The sequence below is a fragment of the Gouania willdenowi genome, chromosome 12 (genome assembly GCF_900634775.1).
Source record: "Gouania willdenowi chromosome 12, fGouWil2.1, whole genome shotgun sequence".
NCBI lineage: Eukaryota > Metazoa > Chordata > Actinopteri > Blenniiformes > Gobiesocidae > Gouania > Gouania willdenowi.
This window is the reverse complement of record NC_041055.1, coordinates 8626233-8642646: the sequence shown is the minus strand read 5'-3', so window position 1 is coordinate 8642646 and position 16414 is coordinate 8626233. Positions and strand designations below refer to the sequence as shown.

The following is a 16414-nucleotide window of genomic DNA, read 5'->3' as shown; positions in this document are numbered from 1 at the left end:
ACTAACGGGGGGCGGAGCAACGGGCAAGTCCACTCGAGTCACGGAAAGCCCCAGGGATCCAGATCTAAGGACACACACACACACACACACACACACACACACACACACACACACACACACACACACACACACACACACACACACACACACACACACTGACTCACTCGACTCATGCATCTTCAGCGAGTCATTTTAGAAGAAAGGAGAAAAGGATCCTGTGCTTTTATTCTGAAAGGCATGTCATACCTTGAACAATCGATGGTGATAAATTGTTACTTTTCTTTTTTTGTATAATAATAATAATAATAATAATAATAATAATAATAATAATCTGAAAAGGAGCAAGCGAGTTGGAAAATTAAAAAAAAAAAAAAACAATACTACTACTACTAATAAAAATAATAACTACAATAATTATAATAGTCATAATAATAATGTTGATAGTAGCAATTACAATAACAATCTGAAAAGGAGCAAGCAATTTGGAAAATTGAAAAAAAAAAAAAAAAAAAATAATAATAATAATAATAATAATAATAATAATAATAATAATAATAATAATAATAATAATCTGAAAAGTAGCAAGCGAGTTGGAAAATTAAAAAAAAAACAATACTACTACTACTACTAATAATAACTACAATAATTATAATAGTCATAATAATAATGTTGATAGTAACAATTACAATAACAATCTGAAAAGGAGCAAGCAATTTGGAAAATTGAAAAAAATAAAATAATGATAATAATAATAATAATAATAATAATAATAATAATAATAATAATCTGAAAAGTAGCAAGCGAGTTGGAAAATTAAAAAAAAAAACAATACTACTACTACTAATAAAAATAATAACTACAATAATTATAATAGTCATAATAATAATGTTGATAGTAACAATTACAATAACAATCTGAAAAGGAGCAAGCAATTTGGAAAATTGAAAAAAATAAAATAATAATAATAATAATAATAATAATAATAATAATAATAATAATAATAATAATAATAATCTGAAAAGTAGCAAGCGAGTTGGAAAATTAAAAAAAAAAACAATACTACTACTACTACTAATAATAACTACAATAATTATAATAGTCATAATAATAATGTTGATAGTAACAATTATAATAACAATCTGAAAAGGAGCAAGCAATTTGGAAAATGTAACAACAATAATAACAATAAAAATAATAATATTAATAATATAGTAACAGTAGTGGTAGTTAAGGGTGTAAGAAAAAAATGATTCTGTGATATATTGCGATATATCACCGCACGCTTATCGCATCAATCCAAAAAAGTCCAAATCAATTTTTTAAATCATGTTTTTTAATGATTTATTTTCTCCAATTTTGTTAACATATGCATAGCATGTAAACGCCCTGTCACTATGTGTCAGTGAACCACATCAGACCTTGTTAAACTACCTCACTCCTCAATACATTTTAGTTTGGATGTTGATTGCACTTTTTTTTCATGAAACATACTGGGCACTTTTCTAGATGTATGTGGTTACTTTAAAAAAAAAAAAAAGAATTTAAAAACTTAACAAAATCAGAATTTGTTGTAGAGGCAAAAGTTTAACATGTTTCATAAACATAGCACTTGTTTTTGGTATTGGTATAGTTGAATTACAGTTAGTTACCAAGAAAGTTAAAAAGTAAAAAAAAAAAAAAAAGTATTTCATGCCATTTTGTACGTGTAAAGGTGAAGTTTGTAATTATTGATGTTACGATATATCGCAATGTATATCGTATTGTTTAGTATAGGGATTTATCGGGATATATTGTATCGCGACATGCAAATCGTGAATTGTATCGTATCATCAGATTCACCCCAGTAGTAGCAGTAATAATATAGTACAGTAATAAAAAGCCACTGTGATAAGTGATGCTTTACAGCTGTATGCCAAGTTTGCATGTTCTCTCTGGGTTTACATAAATACAGGAAATTACTCCAAAAACACTACAAAAATGCACAAAACAACAACAAAAATACCCAGAAGGACAACAAAGTTACACAAATTGACAACAATTAAAATATATAAAATGAAAAAGCACACACTAAATGACAAAAAACGTATAAATATACAACAAACACAAAAGTACTCGAAAAACATGCAAAAATAAGACAAAAAATATGCAAATTTGACAAAATCTGACAAAATGACATCAAAATGACTGCAAAAACAGAAAAAACCAACAAAGATATATATTACCATATGCTCTTTGCTGTATTATTCATTCTCAGATAAGATTAAGTGTTGATAATGTAGCCCTCTGATCAGATAATCACATTTTTTAGGGTCCCACTGTGTTAAAAGTTGCCTTCGAGCTAGAAGTAGAACAACATTAACGATTAGGACTGTGTGGAATGTTCTGGTCGCTAGAGGTCAGTGTTTCATTAATTGTAACCTCTGACTCCAATATGTAATATATTTGTCTCTGGCTTTATAACTAATTTATTCCACTTATATGAATATGTTTAAACTGTAATTACAGTCCTTGAAAACTATCCAACCAACCACAGCACAATACGTTTTTGATTTAGAAACTACAATTATATGTTCTACTCTCACCACTTAATTGTTTTATGTTGAATTGTTTTAAGATTTTATTCTTTGTGAATTAGTCTTCTTTTACTTGTTTCTTTAAAAAAAAAAAAAAAAAAAAAAAATTAATCCTCTTTCTAATCTTAGATATTTTATTCATGTGTAACTTACTCCTTCCATTACTCAGATTAATTGTTTTTGCTAATGTTGTTGTAATAATGTCGACGTTGTCACTGATTGAATTCGATCGCGATTCGCTTAAAACCCCCTCAAGATTCTGAGGTGTTTGGGTGAAAACCAGGATTTTGTTAGTTATATTATCTAGTTTTCTGAAATACCCAAATTGCTTGTTCTTGATGAAAATAATAATAATAATAATAATAATAATAATAATAATAATAATACATTATGATTATAATTATGTAATATTCGTTTTTTTAATTCATTTGTAATTTATTATTATTATTATTATTATTATTATTATTATTTTCATTCATTTATTTATTTATCTGGAATACTTTTGAGGACTTTAGATTAGACTGAGGACAAACGATCTCTGCGCCTCCTCCAGTCGGGACGTGTCACGTGGCTCCAGTGTTTACATCCCGGGTCTCGTACATTTACTTCCGCAGCTGCGCAGTGCAGGTCAGCTGACAGCGGACCGTCTCAGCCCGAGAGAAGCGTCCAAACGGGCTGCACACACTCCCGGACCGCTGTCAGCTCACTGCCCGACACCCGGAAACATCCCCCGGTACTCTGCAGGGATGAGTGTTGGCGCTCCGAGAGGCCTGGCCAGCTCGGGGCAGAAGCCCATCACGGAGATGCTCCACCCGCTGTCCGCCGCCGAGGAGCCGCTTCCTCCGGTGCCAGATGTCAGCGACAGAGGGGACAAGGTAGGAGCCGCCCGAGGCCAGAGCCCTTTAACGGCTTCAGAACTGTTTTACAGAGTTTTTTAGTCACCAAAAAATGACCCTTTACTAAATACAGCCACAGTGAGTTTAGTCCATTCTGTTCATTACTGTGTTTATGTCATGAAAGAGGCTCATTAAAGAAAACACAGCCACTGGTATGAGTTACTAACGATTATATTGATCAAACAGCGATAACACACCAATTACATGTTTAATTTACTTATTTAAGGATGTTTAAATTGTTTTTTAATTATACTTTAAAGATATAACTTTCATATTAGCGAGCTTTGATTGACATATGGCGGTCAAAGTATATACTTTTACTAAAGATGTTCGCTATTAGGTTTTTACAAATATGCGATATATCGAAAATTTCCAACACTTTGTTTCCGATTTTAACCGATACCGATATATATATATATATATATATATATATATATATATATATATATATATATATATACAGACCCACTCTCTACCTCACAACTTAATTATATAGCCTATATATCTCCATTTAATTAACACAATAATCCAGTTTTACTGATATGTTCCACCTAAACAAATCTAATTTAACTTCAGGAATAGAAAAATTACCATATTTATTTTTAAAACGTTGTCTTGTTTCAATATAATGATGTAAAATTCAATACTGATGTCAACGATAACACATTTTATGGCAAATATTGGTTGATAATATCACCCAACCACCTAAAAATGTATAATAAAAAAAATTGTTTAACCATGCACGATGCACACAAATGATCCGTCTGCATACTACACGTATGAGGCTCTTAAAGTGTAAATTGCTGACCAAATTTTAAAAATTCACACATTAAATCTTGCAGAGGAGTTTATGACCTGTCCTATTTTCACAGCGGAGTCATGTATTTTAATCATGAGTCATGACAATGACATCATATCATGCGTAGGGTTGCAAAGGTGCGAAAAAATTCCTTTAAATTTCCTTGGTAACTTAAGCTAGAGAATATATATATATATTTAAAAAATTCTTCTCAGAGGAATAATGTGTTAGAATTAACCAGAAACTGATTAATTTTAGACAACTGTATCATAGCCATTATCCAAACAAAATCCAATAAATCAAATAAAGAAATGAAACATTTAAACTAGGCTTGCAAAATTCCAGGAATTAATGGGAAAAATGGGCCATTTACAAAATAAAAGGTTGGCCTTTCACAGGGATGTTAATGATGCTTTAGCGTTATCTAAAATATCAGCATTAGTTATTTAAAACCACTGATTTTCCACCTAGGTTTGCACGATTATGGCCAAAATGATATTCACGATTATTTTGATCAATATTGTAATCACGATTATGATCACAATTAATATCATATTAGGGAAAAATCTTTGTTTTTATTGCACTACTTTTAAACAAAACAATATGTGTAGAGTTTACAGTGCAATATTAAGCTTTAAAATGGAATTATAATAAAAATACAATAAATAAAAAATTTACCCTGAAATTGAAAATGTACCAAAGGCTAACTAAATGAATACACTATTACAGAGCAGAGCCAGTATTTTAAATGTAAATAAGGTGGATGATCAGGTTAATTTTATCGTGGCAACCAATATCGTGATGACGATTAAAATTCGATGAATTGTGCAGCCCATTTTCCGGCCCTTTTGCAGCCCTAACCCTGTAAACAAAGCACTTGTGACTGTTTGTTAACCTGGGATACAAACAGTCTGCACTATCTCCACTCTAACCCTGTGATGCTTTGGTTAATTATTGACAACTCACCCTGTTGTCCCATCACATGATTAGAAGACGAACCATTGGAGCCAGAGCTGTGGGTTCTGTTTCATTTCAAAATAAAATAACTTTTCTGGAAACTCTGCGTGTTTATGAACCATGGCATTCATCCTCATTAGTACACACACTCTCACAAACTGTCTGTTGATTCTGATTTGCTGCTTGTCATTCCACGATCCTAAAACTAGTCAATAAGCAGGACAACAGGATTAGCACTTTTGGTACTTCTTTTGTTTGTGTTTTTTGTTGTCATTTTGTATATTTTGTTGCTTTTTTAGTCGTGTTTTGGAGTAATTTTGTGTATTTTTGTTGTTCTTTTTGTGAATTTTTTTGTTGTTTTTTGTATATCTTAATTCTTTTTGTGTAATTTCGGTTGTCCTTTGATGTGTTCTGTTGTCATTTTGTATCATTTATTATTTTTATAGTTGTGGTTTAAGATTTTTGTAGAAATTTTGTTTTTTTTTAATGTATTTTTGTTGTTGTTTTTGTGTATTTTTGGTCATTCTTTTGTGTTTTTTGTTGTCATTTTGTACATTTTATAATTTTTGGAGTAATTTTGTCTACTTTTGTTGTTATTTTTGTGTATTTCTGTAGGAAGCAAAGCCTACCACCATGTTCATAAAGTTTGCTATATCTTCAAGCACAACATAATCTTTAGATGTTGAAACATAAAACCTTTAACACTAACATATGACAGGGCACTGCTTCACATAAAAACTCAATAAACTCCTTGCCACATTAAGCACAAAGATAAATTCAGCCGTGTCCATTTGTGATCGTTTTTACCTGCATATTTTTGTGTCATTTTGGGGGTTTTTTTGCAGTCATTTTGTGGTGGTTTTTGTATTTTTCTGTGATTCTGTTTACTTCGTGGGGCTGCACAAAGTGTGTTGTAATGATTGAGTATCTGCTTTCATTCACTACAGTTATAAAAGGGTGCGTGTGATTGTGTTAAACATGTGACTGAGGTAAAAGCATGTGTTTAAATGAGTGATTTTCTGCTGCTTTAGTTTCAGCATCCTAGTTTTTTAGATCAGTGGTACTCAACCTTTTCGGCTCACAACCTTAAAAAATAAAGGTTCCAGAAACCAGGAACCCCCACTGTACCTGAAGGTGGTTGAACACAGACATGAACATTGAAGAACAGTCATGTGGAGACAGGGCCATCTATAAGGGGGATAAAGGAGAGCTTTTTGGGGCCATTCATAAAGTCAGCAAAATGATGGTCTATGGTTCTATGACTCTGTGATAACCACATTTATTTATTTATCTGAATAATATCCACTGTTAAACAGGAAGTTTATTATTATTTGGACCATAGTATATAGGGGTCTATTCTCCCATCTGGACTTCAGCGCTTTTTTGCGCCCCTGCAGTTACGCGCTTCTCTTCTACGCGTGATTTCCGGTCCAGGTTCCTGACACGCCCACCGCACGTAAGGTAGACCAAAAGCACGTATGCTGCTGCTGCTATGTGTGGGAACAGTTTGTGTTCCATCCTCATCCTCATATGACAGCTTGTTTCACTCTGTAGTGGATCAAACTGACTTTACATTGGACATAGTATGAAAATAGTTGAATCACTGTGACCAACGTGGACAGAAGTCTGCGTCTGTCAGAGTTTTAATTATTCACACAGCAGCAGCTGAGTGATCACAGCTGCGGCTGCGTGACGCACGAGTCCGTGTGGCTTCAAATGTAACTAAGTCCATATTTCTAGTGCAATATAATGTTTCACCTTATTGGGGCGCTGCACTTATTCCAGGGTTAGTAGCGCGTAGGAGGAAAAGGGCTTACGCACACTGGAGAATGTGCGCAAGGGCAGATTTGAATGGGAACACCCACATTTCAGGGCTGCTCCACCCACAGTGCGTAACTGGGATGGAGGCGCGTAGTGACTGGCTTCAGTACAGGGAGAAAATAGCACATAGCCTAAAACAGGGCCGCTGCACGGCTTTTTGCATTTACGCACATCGGAGAATAGAGCCCATAGTCATCTTAAAGATGTACTGTAAATCCTTGTTTTAATCAGAAATCAAATGGATTAATAGTGACCAAAAATGTTGGAAAAGGTGGTGAAATGGAATTAAAAAAACAAAAAAACAAAACAGGAATTGGTTAAAAGTTGCAAATTAGAATGGACAGAAAAAGTGGTATAAAGGGTTCAAAGTGTTAAATTGGCAGAAATGGGAGGATGGGGGTTTGGGGTAATGTAATTTAAAAAGTAGGAGCACTTAGTTTAAACTGACAAATAATGGGCATGACAAATGGTGAATGTGGTTAAATTGGCAAAAATAAGCATGAAATATGGTGAAAAGAGGTTAAGTGACAATAATGGGTCAACATATGCAACATTAGGTGAAAAAAGTGGTGGAAATGGTTTATAAGTGCTGAAAATGTCTTTAAAGTGGAAACAATGTGCAGAAAAGTGGAAGCTATTATAGTCTGACACAATGTGTTTCTTATTATCAGTGTGGCTTTGAAAGAATTGATCTTACTTTGTTTTATTTCTTTGTTCGGATATTTATGAACAGCAATATAACACAATTAGTTGGATTGTGATAACCAGAGTAGGTTAGCAGCACCTTTGTGTAAAATACTGTAGTGTACGTGAGAAAACACGCTGAGTGAGAGGGTAGAGGGAGAAATTAGGGAACCGTCAATGAAAGAAACAGAAAATGACCTTTAAACATGGCTTATAAATAAGATAATACAAAGAAAACATGGGATCACTATTATTAAAAAACTATTAGCTGTTTAATTCAACAAGACAAAAGTAAGAAACTACAAACAAACTACAAAATAAAATGGTGAAGAAAGGTTTATTTTAAGTTTGAGAGATGATATTCTGAAAGAAATTCTTCCGGTAGTTTTATTATAGGTAGTATTTTATTTTTAGTTTTTAGAATAAAAAAGAGAAAGCATGACAGTATTTGTTTTGAATTTGAAAATTTACTATAAAAATTTTATCTCTGCATCTGAATAAAAGACAATGTAATACATTCAGAATACAAAATGCAATGACCATATATGGGGAACTCACAAAAATACAGTACAAGTCACAACAAACGTGCACCAAATGAATTGAAAGGGATACAAAACGACGACAAAAATACACAAAAATGATTCCAAAACAACATAGAAAATACAGAATGATTTAAAACAACCACACAAAACAGCACAAAATGGCTTTATAAAGCACACAAAACAACAATAAAAACCACAAAATGAATTAAAATAAGCACAAAAAAACCCCAAATCACTTAACACAAGCACAAAAACCCACAAAATGACTTAAAGCAACGAAAAGCACAAAATGACTTGAAACAAGAACTAAAACACATAAAATGGGAGAAGTTACACAATGTCTCCAATAACACTCAAAACAACAACAAAAACACATCTTCCCTTTGTTAATGCTCAGATTGGTCATTATTCTTAACGATGACATTAATGTTGATTCTTAAATCTTTGAATCTTGAATAATGTGAAAATCACATTTTTGTTGCTCATTTCTGTCATTGAGAGAACAAGAAGCTCATTTCCAGAGAAAAGAAACTGCATTAGCATTCACTGTGTTTATCTAACTCTCTGTTTGCACTTCAAAGCATCTAAACATGTGTGTTTACATCATCACATGCAGGAGTCAGGCCTAACCAATGGTACACCACCAGTAGAGGCGTCCAGTCCCGCCTGCACGTCGCTGCTAATCAACAGACTACAGCTGGAGGAGAACCTTGAGGCCGACGCTCGAGACCTTTACATCTCCACTGAAACCAAGGACCTGTTCGTCACAGTGGACGACCCAAAGAAGCATGTCTCCACCATGGAGACGTATATCACCTACAGAGTCTCCACCAAGGTCTGCTATTGGCTGTTGTCATGGTAACGGTGTCAATCGACAGTTGGAGCCAAATTAAACCTTTGTCTCGTATAAGAGGGAGTGTTTCACTGGGTTGATGTGTGTCAACATGCATTTAGGTTCCTTAAGGCGGGGATGCCTTTTTTGAATCGTTGTACTCTGCACCAGCTCAAACTGTGCGACTCGTGCAGAGTCCGAATGTGCGCAGCCCTCGATGCATGTTCTCACACTATACGGACCGACACTCTGACACGACCTGACTGCTCACACTGTACATCCATACACGACACGTCGGGGTCTTGTTTCCAGAAATGCAACGTACAAATTAGAAGAAGAAGAAGAACTCTGAAGCGTCGCCATTAAAACAGACGAAGAAGAAAAACCCGGAAGTGGAGAGTCACTCGTAAATTTTAGCAAAAAGAGCTTTAAAAAAGAAAACAATGCACAACATAAGCTCTAGTAGAGATTCGCATGAGTCAAAAATCGGCTCAAAATGGACCAAAATTTCCACAGTGTATGCCTGCCTTAAAGGAGACAAATCATGGTCTTAAATCCTTCCTTTTTACATATAAATCATACAGTTGTGGTCTATATAAAGCGGAACTGCAATGCTTGGGTCTGAATTCCTCATTATTATAGCTCCACAGGCCCCTTTTCTCCCCCTTTTCTGATGTGCTTCTGAGAGCAACTCGTTTTGGTGCGGCCTCTTTAAATGCGAATGAGACACTTCATACCCCGCCCCCTCTCCAGGTTGCAGAGGTGATACTTGGTTCAACTCCACCCTGTTCAGCCATTTTTGTAGTTTGATAGAAGAGATACGATTATCTAGCGGTGCAGAAAATGTTTATTCACACGTTATTTGCGAAATGTCAACAACGGAAGACTTGTCCATTCAACCTTACATGTTCGAGCCAGAGTCGGACCCGGCGGAGCAGAACCCTAACAAGTGAGCTAACGCTAGCGCCGAGCTTTTCGGAGACAAAAACGGCAAAATGAAATGACTAATGAAAACTTTAGACTTAAATTAAATCACGTAGGCCATATCATCAAGGATCTAAAACGAGCACACAGCGCTAACATATGAAGATGGTGCAACTGCTAAGCAACTGCTAATGCTAACAAAACAATGACAGGGACGTCTTATCATCACACTTTTTAGCGTTATTTACAGCTTACCGAAGTGCTCTGTTCGTCGTCTCCAAAGATAGAAGGAATTGAACCCTCAATCAGACAAAGTCTTTTGGCAAATCCTTCTTTATACTGGCGGAGGTTGCAGAAGCAGTCATCCTTGAAGTGCTTCACACACACAAAAATGACCTTACCCACAGATGTGGGTACATTTCCTTGAAAAATAAAACTCAACCAGGCACTTTGAAAAAGGTTCTGATGCTGGGAGACGGTGTAATGAAGCGTGTGGGTTACTACATCCAACAACCCAACATTTTGACTTATCCTCTCGTAACTTCGGCATCCTGGAGCTTGGACTACAAAATAAAAGCGAGAAATAAAAATGGCGGATTGCTCGAAGTGTTGGGCCTGGAGTCGATGTAATAGTTTGGCAGTTCCGCTGCAAATGCTGTGACGTCATTGTTCAAAAAACGTAATAGAGAATAGAAAAATCGAAACGGATTGAAAAATATGACCAAAACATAATATAAAGATATCAACGGAGCACCTGAACAGACTTATTTGAATTTTTCTGTACTTCTAAACACTCTAAATAAACAACAAAATGCATTTAAGGGCTAAAAAAGTAGATTTAGCATGATATGTTCCCTTTAAGGATTTTCTGTTGGTCTTTAACCCTCCTATTATCCTTGAGGTCAAGTTGACCCCATTCAATGTTCATCATTCAAAAAATAATAATTGATGGGTACAACTGATTAAGCATAAAATTATCATGACGATATTTTTTCAATGTGCATATTGCACACATTGACGGCCCTCTGGGGTCAATATGCAGAGGACCTTTCCACGTTTGGCGTAAGGATGCAATGATTATTTTGCGGCGTTCTGAATGTGGAAGTACCGGTGTTATAGTTTAAGTTGCTGCTGCAGCGACAGCAGATGTGGTCAAAGAGGACCAGGGTGCTAAGCTGCCCTCGTCGACACCAGGTAGCTATTATTTACGTTGTACAACTGTTTAAAGTGTTAATATGTCATTGTGTTGGCAGCTCTGTGTGCGGATGTGTCACATGTGTAACACCGGACTTCTTGATGCAAAGTGGACTCACCACGACTGTTGTAAACAGGAAGTTACGCGTCTCGCACTTCTTCAACCCTATGTGTAGATTTTTTATAAAATCTGCAGTCTGTATAAAGTGATGAAACAACAAAACAATGAGCACGTATATGATCTATCTTATAAAAATAAATAAAACACTTGTGTCGCTTCCACTGGGAATCGATCTTGCGTCAATGAGATGAAATAAATCCATACGTCCGCTGGAAAATAAAAAAATATAAACCTATTTAAAGACACGAAACGATAGATTAAACAGCTGGCTAAACATGATTATGGGGTGCATTATACACTTCCGTATCATATATTATTTTCAACTTGAATGTAAAGTTACGTGGGACACAGTAGGAGGTGCAAAGCGGCACACAGCTGTTGTGGCTTGTACTGCTGTCCTCGCGTTTTTGAAGACAAAGCTTTGTTCGCTTACACGAAAGGGGAGACACAAATAGTAAAACAATACAACAACAACAACAACTAAAAGATGTGACGATAAAAGGAAAATACTGACTAAACCGAGCGGTGAGGTTGCTAGTAGGGATGTAACGATTCACTCAACTCCCGATACGATTCGATTCACGATACTGGGTTCACGATACGATTCTCTCACGATTTATTTTACAAAATGGGACTGTAGACAAATGATGAAATATTCCTTTATTTTTTTTGGGAAAAAAACTATTTTCATTTTATTTTTCATTGTCTAAAGAATTCCTTGATAAACTATTCAAAACAATGCAATTTCACCAAAAATAAATCTTGAATGAAATAAATATAGGAATAATACAAATGAAGAAGCCTATTAATTTAAATTATGGTTCTATAATAAACAATGCAAAACTGCATAATAGTTCTTTTTCTTTTTATAAGTGCAACTGAAAATGTATTTTGTGCCTTAACAATTGGACTTTAAAAAAAAACCCGTCATTGAACTGATATACGTCATATTTGTTTGGACCAGCAGAGGGCGCTGGTAACCCAGTGGTCGGTTGGCATGCAGATATCTTGCAGTGAAGAAGAGAAGCTATGCTAGCAGACAGAGCTAATAGAAAAACGTGACTTTTACAGATATTCAAGTGATATTACAGATATTCTTTCAGTGCTAAAGGGGTAAGGAATCATTTATTAACATTTTTAAGAGTAGAAAGCGGCCAGAAAGAAAGTATTAGACTCCGCCCGCCGCCTACACTTGTGGATAGCGCTTTAAAAAAAGTACTGCGATTCAATTTTCAGAAAATCGATATCAACCGTGATACCTATGAATCGATTTTTAACTGCCTTACGATTAATCGTTACATCCCTAGTTGCTAGCATAGCACAGTTGTAGCATTCAGTGATTGCCGGAAGTAAACAGTCTTCCTGACATTTCAGCGGAAATTACGTCACGTTCCTGCGTGCATAGAGCCCATTTGACCCCAAGCTGTTTTAGCTGTGTGAAACTTGTCTGTTGTGCCCTCTGTCTATTGCGATCTGCACACACTCACTCTCTCTCTCTAGAAAATGTCCTCTAGGAAAAGGTTTACTGTCAATTAGGTTTTTGAACAGCTCTTTCACAGTGAAAGTGACGTAGTAGAGGAGAATGTGTCTGAGACAGAGGACTTTATAGTGAATAACCCCAAATATGTTACAATAAGGAGATAAAATTAAGCAAATAAATATGTTTATGAGAGGATAGGGGGGTTCACCAACATCAATCAATTCTGGGAGAGTCATGAATGTGCACCCCAAATTAGAAAAAGATTTAAATAAAACATTTCCAAGATACACTAACTCTAAAATTCAAGGGGTTGTTTATGTATTCAACAAATAAAGTGCCTGTCACACAAACTTGGCCAACAATTTTCTGAAAATTGTTTTCTGGAGGCAAATATCCCTGGGGTCATCTTGACCCTAAGGGTAAAATGTGTTATTAATATTTGTGGTATTTGTGGATAACAGGAGGCTAATGGTTATTGAAGGTTAGCCACAGAGAATCATTAGTGTAATGCTAGCTGTCAAAATGTGCACTTTAGCTCAGAGGCTGCAGACAAATACCACAGCCCTCTACAAACATCAGGTGGTAATGGAGCACATGTAGTCCTGAGGCTATTTTCACACACCTTTGTCAGAGCGTGTGTGTGTTTGCATGGCCTGCAGTACTTCTTATTTAAATTCTAACCTAATGCTCGATGGCAATAAGCACCCATTGGTTACGCTTTAGTTCCCCTTTCATTCAGAATAAAAGTTAAATCATCTTTAAAAAGATTAAAAATGACCTTGTAAACACCTAATTCCAAAAGAAAATGGCCATTCCTAACTAAACTTAAATCCAAATTAATTGGCTGGTTTATTCTGATTTTAATTCCGAATGGAATAAATCCTCGATCTTGTGAGCGTTAATTCCTCTTTAACTTAATTCCTCTCGTTCTGTGCATCCAAGATGGCCGCCCGATTATTTATTTACTAAGAGCCTTGGGAAGATATGAATATAATGAAAAGAGTGGATGGAAGCATAATCATGCAGACATGCAGTCATATTATTAGTATTCAGAATTAGTATTTCCATTTAAACACAAAGCAGAACACTTTTAATTTGGAATAATTAATTCCGAATTTCAAAATATGTAAACGTGACCACTGTCACATTTAGGAAATCCACTTACAGAAAAATTCAAAACAGAAGTCAAAATAGTTCACACAATTTAATTAAAGAAAATAAAAACATTGGTCAAATAATTCCAGAAAAGTGAAAAGTAGTTACTTTTTGATTGATTTGAAGTTTGAAGGTTTGATTAATGGAACAATGTCAAAGGTAATCAATTGACGCAATCCATTTTTTCCGGTTTAATTCCACCTACAATCTTCTCCATACACCTTTGATCAAGAATTGACAATGGAATAGAAGGGACTTTAAAGTAATGTGTAGCCTGTCTCCGCCCACAAATGCCAGGTTTCATTTGACGTAATAGGACGATATGCTTTTGTCCTCATTCAATCTTAGCTCAATACTTGGTTGATTTATCGTGATTCTAAAAAGGGTGTAAGTAAAAATTTCTTGGCAATATATTGCGATATTTCACCGTGCTATTTAAATATATATATATATTATCCAAAAAAAATTCTAAATCATTTCTTTTAATCATGTTTTCAAACAAAGTCGCTCTGACATTTATTTACACTGCACATGAACTGCGACCACATATGCAGACATGGTTCAAAAAAATATTAAAAATAAATAAATAGAAAAAAACACTTTTCGAGACAAATATTGATTTTTATTATTGTCAGAAAAAGAATTGTGATATATATCGTGAAGGGATATTTTTTCCCTCCCTTAGTGCTTTCATTTATTCCTGAAGTATTCCCAAAGTGCTTTTTATTATGAGCCACATTCACACCGATGGTTCAAAAGATGAGACGCAATTCCCCATAATGTTAGTCGTAATAAATGCTTTTACGTAAATGTTCAGTTTTTGTACAGGCACAAACAGTGCCAGCCATTTTCAGATTTTCTACCCCCTCAGTGCCAGTTGTTTTTGAGCATTTTGACTCAATTTAAAGACCCACAGAATTATTTCTACTGACTATCTGAAATCTGACACCAGATTCTGAAAGATTGAAGCCTCTACTTTCAAAAAAATTTGTTTCTGGCTTCATTCTTTTGTAATCAGCCATCGAATAGAGCAAGTTTTACACAAATCTTCAGTTTCAGAGCAAAAAGCGGAGAAAACAGCCTTTTTGTAAAAAAAAACCCTGTCAGTGACTTTAAAGCTATTTTTTTTCTTTAGTGACAACTCTAGCATCTGAACATTGTTTCCTTATATAAAACATTAAAAAAAAAAACACTGAGACAGGGCTTTTGATGACAAAACTATTATTATTTTGCTATCTGGGTCAGAGTTTCTTACTATATTTTGGCGTTCCTCCAACTTTTTCTCCTGTCAGTCTGTTCACACGCAACTTCCTCCTCCTCCCCGACATACAGTGTGTCACTGCTTGCCCCTGTTTTTTTATGGTTTTATCTCACACAATCGCCACATTATCCAATGAGTTCCACACATGCTCTGGTCGAGTATCCGCTGCCGGGAACGTCAACTCTGTACGCAGCGCCATTTTCTGTCTCGTAAACGCCTTTGCTCCTCTTCCTCTGAGCTCTGCGGAGCATGGATGATCTCTCATCCAAAGGTGTGCTGCTACCTCCTACATGTCACCTATTGTTTTGCTATTTGGCTCACAGGCTGGGGGTATTTTGTACCTCGTCAATGGCACCGAGTGAGTTAATGGCAGGCTTTACGGAATGATTGGAACATGACATTTCATATGCAAACAGGCCTAGCAGCCTAACCTGAGAACATCAGAAGGAATTCTGACGTGAGATTGCTTCGCTGCCCAAGGGCCAATGAGCAAATATTAAACCAAGCAAAAACTTGTAAACATGTAAACAAGAGAGGAGATCAGGGTTATCTCATATATTTCACACTAGAAAGTTGTGAAGTGAAAATGTTATGATGTGCAGTAGAAATAGTTTTTTAAATGAATACTTTATGCTTTGAAGTTTAAACTTAAGCTGGCGTTCTCACCTGAAACAGCAACTTTTCTCCCCAGACGACGCGAGTAGAGTTCGATCTGCCAGAGTACTGCGTGCGAAGACGATATCAGGACTTTGACTGGCTACGGATCAAACTGGAGGACAGCCAGCCCACCCACCTCATCCCAGTAGGTCCTCACATTCTGCTCCTCGTTTGAACCACTCTCCACCAGGAAAGCTCACAATTTCCTCCCCCTTCCTCCTCATCGTTCTCTCCAGCCACTTCCTGAAAAGTTTGTGATGAAGGGCGTGGTCGATCGATTCTCTGAGGAGTTTGTGGAGACGAGGATGAAGGCTTTGGATAAGTTCCTCAAACGCGTCGCAGATCATCCTGTTTTGTCCTTCAACCCACATTTAAATTCTTTTCTATCTGTCAAGGTAGGCGCTCCACTAAGGGCCCGATTACAGTGAAACTAAACATTAGGCTAAATAATATTAGCAAGCTGTGCTTCATTTGATTTATCTGAATATTGACGTCTCTCACGAATTACTAGCTGTGGT

General features: G+C 35.7%; 1 protein-coding gene across 2 annotated transcripts in view; it reads left to right on the top strand.

The window, feature by feature from the left end:
- Positions 1 to 3199: 3199 nt before the first annotated feature.
- Positions 3200 to 16414, top strand: part of snx30 (sorting nexin family member 30) — a 29450-nt gene continuing 16235 nt past the window's right edge. For both annotated transcript variants that reach the window (XR_003675259.1, XM_028463211.1), the window contains exons 1-4: positions 3200 to 3448; positions 8889 to 9107; positions 15931 to 16041; positions 16133 to 16291. Coding sequence is in view for 1 of the 2 variants with exons in the window: in XM_028463211.1 (XP_028319012.1) it covers positions 3320 to 3448; positions 8889 to 9107; positions 15931 to 16041; positions 16133 to 16291 (618 nt within the window). In the remaining variant the exon portion in view is untranslated. The remainder of the gene's footprint in view (positions 3449 to 8888; positions 9108 to 15930; positions 16042 to 16132; positions 16292 to 16414) is intronic.